The following is a 10,000-nucleotide window of genomic DNA, read 5'->3' as shown; positions in this document are numbered from 1 at the left end:
GGTGTGGGTGTGTTTCTGTGTCTTTTGTCTGCTGTGCAAGCATTTTTTCTTGTTTTGTTTTTTGTCTGTGTGTGTTTGTGTGTGTGGTTTACTGTGAACACACAACCTAAATGTTGAAAGTTTTATGTGTCCAGTATAAGTCAAGTTCATTCAAATTCATTTATTCAAATTCCAGAATGGCAAAAATGTATATATATGTATGATAAGATGTGAGAACAAAAGTGCTGTACGGTAAATTTCCTAGAGTCTCTGTCTCTCTCTCTGTCTCTCTTTCTCTCTCTCTCTCTTTCTCTCTCTCTCTCTCTCTCTCTCTTTCTCTCTCTCTCTCTTTCTCTCTCTCTCTCTCTCTCTCTCTCTCTCTCTCTCTCTCTCTCTCTCTCTCTCTCTCTCTCTCTCTCTCTCTCTTCTCTCTCTCTGCTATCTAACACTGCGATTGGTCTGCAAAATCAAATTGATATTCTGAATAATGCATGTAAAACACTCTTCTTGAAGGTAAATACTGACAAGACTAAAGTGATGGTTTTTCGAAAAGGTAGCTTTTTGGGAAGATATGAAAAGTGGAATCTCGATGGAAATGCTCTAGAAGTAGTGAATGAATATAATTATCTAGGGTTTGTTTTTACAACAAAAATGAGTATAAACAAAGGAGTAGGGATTTTAGCAGCAAAAGGCAAACATGCATGCTTTGACTGTATAAATATATAACGAAGCTGAATGATATTTCCAAAGGATGTTTTTTCAAAATATTTGATGCTCAGGTACAACCCATTCTTTTGTACGCTTCTGAGATGTGGGGTCTTAACAGATTTGATAATATTGAGAAGGTTCATTCCGTTGCATGTAAACGTTTTTTGAACATACAGCTTAGAGTACCAAATAAGTTTGCATACGGCGAATTAGGACGTTATCCACTGTATATAAATAGTGCAACAAGGTGTATCAAGTACTGGTTAAGGTTGCTGAATATGAATGTGCACCGATTACCCAGACAGGCATATTTGATGTTGTTTAACCTAGACGAAAGGGGAAAAAATGCTGGGTGTCTTTAGTAAAAATTACTTTATTTAGACTTGGGTTTGGATATGTCTGGTTGCAACAAGGCATTGGTTGTGAGCAAACTTTTTTGTCATTGTTTAAGCAAAGAATGAAAGATATATTTATGCAAGAGTGGAACAAGTCAGTAATGTCTAAAGATATATATCATAACTACAGACTGTTTAAAACTGGTTTTCAGTGCAAGCAATATTTTGACTTTGTGGATAAAAAGTGTTTTAGCGACTGTTTGGTAAAATTACGGCTTGGTTTGCTCCCGATAAATGGATCATTTTTTAGGAGAACATTCAAATGTAATTCAAATTACGCATGTAAATGTTGTAATGTGGTCGAAGATGAAAACCATTTTATAAACAATTGTGTCCTTTACAATAACCTGCGGCGAAAACATCTGAACTCTGAAGGTCAATCGTATGTTCACTTGCTGAAGAATGGTCCTGTTTACAGTATTCGTAAACTTTGTGTTTATATATTTAATACCCTGAAGATACGACAGGAATTCTGTGACAACAATGATAAAAGTTTTAATTAATTTACTATGCACAAGAAGCACTTTTGTTCTACAGGTTTAAGTTAGTACATATTTTACATTTTGTTGTCATTGTGTGATCACCATATTGTCTACTTTTGACCCCTTTTTACGGGCCGGAGGCCAGGAGATTAAAATTTTGTTCTTGTTCTTGTTCTCTCTCTCTCTCTCTTTCTCGCCTTCTTGCTCTCTGTGCTTATTCTCTCACTCTCTTCCCCCTGCCTCCCACTCCACCCCACCCCCTGCCCTTACACACACACACATGCACACATGCATGCACATGCACTCACACACACACACACACACACACACACACACACACACACACACACACACACACACACACACTCACCCTTGTTTTATCAATTTATCTCTCTCTCCTCCTCCACTTCTGCCCCCTCTCCCCATCCAAACCATTCAAGACTCCCTCTGTCTCCCTATCTTTGATTGTGTGTGAACATGTGGCTTGTAAGACTCTTGTGTACTATGCTGTGCTGCTGGCAAATGGCTGTTGTCTCCAGATGGGTCGTTTCCTGCAAACTCTCGTCGGAAGGCTCCTGTGGGAGCCAGGTTTTCTGAGGGACGACGGACGGGAACCAACACTCGACACGCTCAGATACAGGTCAGTGTGTGGTGGGGAATGGAAAAGGGGGATGTGAATGAGTGGATGGGGTTTTTTTGCTGATGTTTTTCTTGCTGCACTTCCATCAGCACCATTTCAGTGGCATTACTCCCATGCTGCTCATTCCCAGTCACCTATACACGGCCACACACGGGTTCATCTGTCGCAGTCCTGGTGTCTGCAGTCCACAGGGAACTATCGATGTGAGGTCACCGGGAGGCCACACACCAGAGGAGACTCTGCAGTGCTGCTCAATCACTAAAGTTGTGTTCAGCAGTGCCTGTTCTCATTTAACATACTTAGGACACCACCTATAAAGCCATCTACTGGTGGCAATAATTACTTAGTCGCGGAGCCAGACTGAGTGATCATTCCCCCCCCCATCCCCCAGAGTGGAGACCACCACCTCATCCCTCCAGCAACAGTCCACCATGAACAAGCTGACACTGAAGACTTTGACAGGACTCACCTCAGGCGTGAGTGATTGTAAAGTTGAGTTGAACGCTGATCAGCTGGCACCGTCAAGGTCCAGAGCTGGGGTCTTGGTTCGGTGAAGGTTGCACTGTTGGAGGGAGGGAGTGCTGGATGGCTGTGGAAGTGGGAGGTCACCTGGCATTCCAGAGAGGTGTGATGATGTGAACGAAGCTGACAGCCGTTCATAAAAGAGACAAGGGGATTGGGAGAAAGGCTGGGAGGATTCTGTCGTGTCTGTGGTGTTAGCTTTCTGACCTGACACAGATGTACAGTCCATCCCACCCCAACCTGCGTTCTTTGTCTGACATCATGCAGGTTTGAAATGTTGTCTAAAACATGCATGGTTGCACACTACAGTCCTTGGTTCTGGAAGGTTTTTTTTTCCCACAAAATGTCAGACAGTGGTCCGTAATTACATCTTTCAAATCTAATTTTCTGAGATTGCTATCTGCAATCACCAGTATGTGTGGTGGGACATTAAAGAGAATTCCTCCTGATACTGCTGATTTTTTTTTTTTTTTTTTTTTCATATTTCCATTTGAAGAGTTTTAGTTTTGAAGAGTTTTTAGATTTTCTGTTTTTTGCTTTCTTATTTTTCTTTGTTTAAAAATGCAAATTTATTACTATTTGGTTTTGTGTGTTGATTGCTGTACAGGCATCTGATTGTTTCTTGCTGTCTCTGTCTCTGTGTGTTTGTGTGGGGATGGTGCTGTGGACACACAACCTTAGTGTGGAAATAAGATAAGTTGATTCCTTCATTCATTTCTTCACTCACTCACTCTTTTCCAGCTGTCCAACGGAAACATTGTGCATGACATTCGGCTGTCGGATGAGCGCGACCTTCCCGAGGAATACACGACGGAGGCCATCCAGGCACTGCAGAACATGACCCTCAACAGCAAACGTGACTTCCTCAAGTCAGACTTCATTTTCGTTCTTACTTTTGCTCATTTATTTCTAGTACCTGCTCCAAAGGAGGTGCTGTGGCAGCGTCATCTGTTGGGACTTGTGATCCAGTGTTCAGGGTTCGAGGCCCAGCATTCAGCATGGTGTTGTGTCCTTGGGAAAGGCACTTTGCCTCACTCCACCCAGGTGTGAACAGGTACCTGACTTTAGCTGGGGAAGGTTAAAATGGCGGAAGGAGAGGATTTGGCCCCGTCTTTATATGCCGAGCCCCAGACACAGTGGACATGACTTCACGGCCCTGGTGGCTGTAGAAGGCTATGGGACCTTTAACCTTTTTAACCCAACCCATTCCAGTGATTGTTTTAATGGAACACATCAGTGTTTAACTGATATTTCCGGATTGAAAGAGAGTTTAACCTTTTTAACCCAACCCATTCCAGTAATTGTTTTAATGGAACACATCAGTGTTTAACTGATATTTCCGGATTGAAAGAGAGTTTAACCTTTTTAACCCAACCCATTCCAGTAATTGTTTTAATGGAACACATCAGTGTTTAACTGATATTTCCGGATTGAAAGAGAGTTGTATGTTCTTGACAGTGTGTTTCTTCTGGAATATAAGGTCCCATAGGCTTTTAGGACCATTTGGGCAATCATTTCATATCCACTGTGTCAAGGGTTCAGAATAGGAAGGCTGGGCCCAGTCCTCTCCTTCCTCCTTATAACAGTCCCCAACCAAAATCAGCTACCCATTCACACCTGGGTGGAGTGAGGAATGTCGGGGTCAAGTGCCTTTCCCCAGCACACAACACCGTGCTGAAACTGAGCCTCAAACCCTGGCGAACACTGGATCACAAGTCCTAAGCCTAACTGATGCTGCCATTGCTTTATTCAATTTTGAGTAAATTCAGCATGCCAACATTCTGATGTACAGAAGTTGCAGAGTGCACTCTGGAAGTATGTGTGAGTGCATGTGTGTGTGTGAATGTGTTTGTGTGTGAATGTGTTTGTGTGTGAATGTGTGTGTGAGACGGTGTGTGTTTGCATTATGCTTGTAACCATGTTGAAACACAGTCACATGTGGATTATTTATTTATTCACCTTTGATCCTGACTGGTACTGTGTTACAGCTTCACAACAACCAACGGAGGCCAGTACCCCAATGCAGTACGTCATTGTCTCTCTTCCCTCGCTCTGTGTGTCTCTTGTGTTCTGTTTCCTGTCTGTTTAACTCTTTCGCCGCCAAGTTTCTGTGCGAAGGACACTGACCAGCACCAAATATTTCAGACTCATCGCTCTCAGTCACATGATTTGGTTCATATCAAAACACCACCGTGGACATGTTGACTTCAAACTGAGGCAAAGGAGGAAGGTCAGCCAGTCACCTGTCGCACAGGAAAGTTGACTGCAGCTGTCAAGCTTTGTTACACTGTGAAAAATGGTCCGTTTAACATGACCCCTTGAAGTCAGCTAATGTTGTATGTGACAGTGAACTGTCTGGTCAATTATATCACCAAAGGCAGTGAAAGAGTTATATCACCAAAGGCAGTGAAAGAGTTATATCACCAAAGGCAATGAAAGAGTTATATCACCAAAGAGTTAAGCAAATAAAACAAAAAATGTCTGGTGAGTCTGGAAAACATAAACGGAGAAAGTCTGGTTAAAAAAAAACAACAACAAAAAAACAATTGTGGGATGCAAAATAAGACTTACTTGTGGGTGTGTGTATGGGTGTGAGTGTGTGTGTGTGTGTGAGTGTGTTTGTGGGTGTGTTTGTGGGTGTGTATGGGTGTGAGTGTGGGTGTGTATGGGTGTGTGAGTGTGGGTGTGAGTGTGGGCTGTGTCACTGCAGTGTTAACCAACAGACACAGAATTCTGTCTCGCATTGTGTCCTCACTGTTCACCACAACCAGTGGATGTCTACAGCCTACCTCCTCACACAGTGTATGCTTGCGTGTGGGTGTGTGTGTGTTCCAGATGGAATAGATAACAAAAGAAAAGTGTATAGATATGTGATTATGTGTTCATGTGTGTGTGTATGTGAGAGTGAGAGTGTTTATGTGCTCGTGTGTGTGTGTGTGTGTGTGTGTGTTCTGGATGAAATAGATAACAAAAGAAAAGTGTATAGAAATGTGATTATGAGTGTGTGTGTGTGTGTGTGCGTGCGTTCGTACGTGCGTGCGTGTGTGTGTGTGTGTGCGTGCATGGGTGTGTGTGTGTGTGTGTGTGTTTAAATGAAGGCTATAAAAAAAAGTGTGTGTGTTGGTCTGAGTTTGGGATCTTACCACTGCCAGAGCATCCCATCCCTCTCTCTGCCCACCAGAATCAGTGGACACCATCAACCTGCCCTTCTCACAGTGTGTGTGTGTGTTGTTTGTGTGTAAATGAAAGACATAAGTGTGTATATGTGTGTGTACGTGTGTGTACATCTCACCACTCCCAGAAATCATCCTCCCTTCTCTCTGCCTCCACCAGAACCAATGGATGCCGTCCACGTTCCCCCCTCAGAACCCTCTCATGGCCTCCACCACCTCCATGGGCGGCAACCTGGACATTCCCCTCAGCATGCTGAACGGCATGTCCCCGACCAGACGTCCAGACACCAAGAGCACCGCCTCCCAGACCGCCGGTCTCTTCTTCCCGTCACAGAGGAAGATTGACCAGATGGAGAAGGAGCTGGAGGACAAGGTGACCTTTGAGAAGCAGATGAGGGACCGCCGGCCTCTGCTGACGGCTGTCAGTCCTGGGAAAGGTGAACCAGCTTGTCTGTCCGTCTGTCTGTCTGTCTGTCTTTCTCTGTCTGTCCCATCTCTCTGTCTCTGTCTGTCTGTCTGTCTTTCTCTGTCTGTCTGCCTGTCTCTTTCTCTGTCTGTCTGTCTGTCCTGTCTCTTTTTCTCTCTCTCTGTCTGTCCCGTCTGTCTCTCTCTCTCTCCGTCTGTCTGTCTGTCCCGTCTCTTTCTCTGTCTGTCTGTCTATCCCGTCTCTTTCTCTGTTTGTCTGTCTATCCCATCTCTCTTTCTCTGTCTGTCTGTCCTGTCTGTCTGTCTGTCTTTCTCTGTATGTCTGTCTGCCTGTCTCTCTTTCTCTGTCCCCCCTCATCTGAATGACTAGCTTCCAGACCACCACTCAAGGTCTAGTGGAGGGGGAGAAAATATTGGCGGCTGAGCCATGATTCAAACCAGCGTGATCAGATTCTCTTGCTTCCTAGGCGGACGCGTTACCTCTAGGCCATCACTCCACAGAATGACTAGAAGATACGCCTACCTTTCGTATGTGTGTTGCAATGCAGGTTTGATTACAATGTGCAGCATTAGAATGACCCTCTGAAGGTAGTCTGGGACCACCCAGAATTATTTTAAGAGTGCCCAGGGACCCCTCAAATTTTGACATATCAGAAGCCGTGTTGACCATTTTGACTGCCGACAGGGTACTGGAGGAGGCAGGTGGACCATATCTGTCAGCATCTCAAAGCTCACGCTCAGAATGACGCAGAGTTCAGGGCCTTGATCGGCGACCCCAAAATGGGCAGGGTACGTTCTGCACTGCATGCTGGGGTACATACAGACTCACGTTCACACACACACACACACACACACACACGTGTGTGTTTGCATCCACGCACACATGCACGCACACTCATGCACACACAAAGAATCAAAAAGAATATTTAATCCTTTGACTTTGTTGGGGAATATAGGGTGTAAAGTAACATCATTGGTAATATAAACTAAAATCAAAGCATGGACAATTAAAATTCATGACCTTGGTGTTAAAAACAAAAAAGTAAACAATCATATCACACACGCACCACACACACACATGCATCCCTCCACACACACACACACACACACACACACACACAGACACACACACATACACACACACACACACACACACACACACAAACACACACAGAATAACAAAACACTACATGGTCATCCACAGTCGCCATCACCCATCACCACTCCTGACTGCTGTGATTTCAGCTGCTGACCAGTTCCGTCCAAGAGGACGGCTATGAACTCAGCCTGACCTTGACCTTTGCCCTGCGGGAGAACAAGGACCCGTTTGTGGATCGCAAGCTGGGAATCTCCACCCACAAGGGTTACCTCAGCCAGCACACCGAGCGCGACAGTGTCGTCAGTGGTTCCGAGGATGAAGTCAGTGAGTGTCCGTGCAGGTCAGGAGAGGGGGGAGGGAGGAGTGTGTGGGGCAGGGGGCGTGGCTTGCATTAGTCATTTCACAGAAGGGAGGTAATACACTAAGGGTGGTCATTAACCCATACTGCACCAGAAATATCACTTAGACCACAACTCCATAGTCTCCAGAGTCTAAAGGATGCCAACTCCTGCATTAGTCACACCTACTTTTGATTTATTCACAATAGCATAGCAGGGTAGTATTTTGCATTGGACAGGAAATCAGACCCCCACCAGAATCTGCACCAGTGGGTCACGGTGAGTGTGTTGGGAAAAAAATTCTTTTCAGGTTAACGTCAACACCCACCTTAAATGGTATGGTTGACAGGGATCCGTATCTTTATTCTATGGATTCATGCCTATTTCATCCACGCATGTTCATATGTGCATGTGTGTGGGCATGTGCATATGTTGTGTGTGTGAGTGTGTGTGTGTGTGTGTGTGTTCTTGCTGGATTTGTTGTGTCCACTGATGTGTTATTGTCAAGCACTTTTAGAGGTTTCTAAGTGCTACATAAAGCACTATTATTGTCACTATTATTATAATTATCATCACCATTATTATTATTATCATACCTACCCCAGGAAGTGGTGGGGAGTGACCTGTCTAACACTACACTGACACCTCAAGAATGTCAACAGGTCAGGACGGGACAGCGAGAATGTCAGTTTTTATGTTTGGGTGTCTGTGATTTGAACTCACAACATTTCTACTGCCAGCTCGACATGTGTACGTGAACTGATATAAACATGCTGGACAGACTGGTGCATGGAAACACACACGTGTGTACACATTTACGCACATGCACGCTTGCTCTGTCTCTGAGTGTCCATTTGTGTCTTTCGCTTTCTTTTTGTCTCTTTTTCTCACTCTCTCTGTGTCTTTCTCTCCGTCTCTCTCCCTCTTTCTCTATTTCCAACTACAGTATTATTCATGTATTACACCATCATCATATGTTGTACACACCTGTTGCCCTGTGTGTGATCCATGTGTGACCTATTGACCTTGTGTTACCTGTTGTCCTGTGTGTGACCAGTTAACCTGTATGTGACCTGTTGACCAGTGTGTGACCTGTTGACCTGCATGTGACCTGTTCCCTGTGTGTGACCTTTTGATCTGTGTGTGACCTGTATGTGACCTGTTGACCTGTGTGTGTGACCTGTTGACCTGTGTGTGACCTGTTGACCTATGTGTGTGACCTGTTGACCTGTGTGTGACCTGTTGACCTGTGTGTGACAGTGAGCGAGGACAACGTCACAGCACGATCCACCACATCAGCCAGTGGCAGAAAAAGGTCTGCTCGCCGAGCCAAGCAGAAGAAGAAGCAGGCTCCAAAACCATCTGTGAGTGTTTCATTGCTTCTGATAAGTAACATCCAGGGGTCACAGGTACTCTTTCACCATAACCGTGGGGGGTCCCAGACTGCCTTCAGAGGGTCACTCTGAGGCTGCACATTCTGATCAAACCTGCATTGCTACACAAAGGACTACAGACATTTCTGATTAACCCAATCAACTGTAAGAAGTTTACTGCATTGGCAGGTTCCCCTGCCATGTTGAGGCAGAAAAATGAAGAAAATATACTAAAACCAACCAGTTTTTTTTCCCCTCCAAACTGACACATGGGGATTAATCCGGAAATACAGTAGGAGTTAGATCCCTTTGTGGTTTGTGCATATGTAGGGACATGTACACCATTTTGAATAAACAAAGTTAGACGCCAGGGCATTGCTTGGATGCAGGGCTTAATGAGTTTATTGTCTGGGCCAAGAAATGGCTAAGGGAAACAACTCTTCTCATAGAAGACAAGCTTTGCATCAGACTGAAGCTCTGATTACACTCTTTTCACTGTTTTTATGTGTTTGATCTAGAAATGTTTACAGCGTCTCAGGGACCTGCTTGGTGAATATGCACTGCGTTCTTTCCTTTTTCAAAGCGTCAGGGACACATGTTTGTGTGCTATCAAAAGCCCTGAGTTTATGAGTGTCTGATAACACTGATTCGCAACAGCTTCTGCAGCTCTAACATTGAAAATGATGTACATTGATAATGATGATTATCAGTCTGGTTATGATGGTATAGTATGATTGAAACAATGATACTTTTGAGGACAACCACTATAGTTGCTGGTACTTGTTCTGTTGCTATTTATAAATGTATTTATCTATTTATTTATTGATTTATTTGTGTATTTAAATATCCATTAATTCAATGATGT

At 44.2% G+C, this 10,000-nt stretch overlaps 1 protein-coding gene across 1 annotated transcript in view; it reads left to right on the top strand.

Moving 5' to 3' along the window:
* LOC143281661 (double zinc ribbon and ankyrin repeat-containing protein 1-like) overlaps positions 1-10,000 on the top strand; it is a 21,148-nt gene that overhangs the window by 7,099 nt on the left and 4,049 nt on the right. Inside the window, exons 6-12 of the mRNA XM_076586907.1 lie at positions 2,104-2,204; positions 3,468-3,595; positions 4,715-4,751; positions 6,060-6,336; positions 7,011-7,114; positions 7,571-7,748; positions 9,023-9,126. Coding sequence (XP_076443022.1) covers positions 2,104-2,204; positions 3,468-3,595; positions 4,715-4,751; positions 6,060-6,336; positions 7,011-7,114; positions 7,571-7,748; positions 9,023-9,126 — 929 coding nt within the window. The remainder of the gene's footprint in view (positions 1-2,103; positions 2,205-3,467; positions 3,596-4,714; positions 4,752-6,059; positions 6,337-7,010; positions 7,115-7,570; positions 7,749-9,022; positions 9,127-10,000) is intronic.

Source organism: Babylonia areolata, chromosome 4, assembly GCF_041734735.1.
Source record: "Babylonia areolata isolate BAREFJ2019XMU chromosome 4, ASM4173473v1, whole genome shotgun sequence".
In the NCBI taxonomy this organism is placed as follows: domain Eukaryota; kingdom Metazoa; phylum Mollusca; class Gastropoda; order Neogastropoda; family Buccinidae; genus Babylonia; species Babylonia areolata.
The sequence above is the reverse complement of the archived record's forward strand: the minus strand, read 5'-3'. Positions and strand labels throughout refer to the sequence as shown.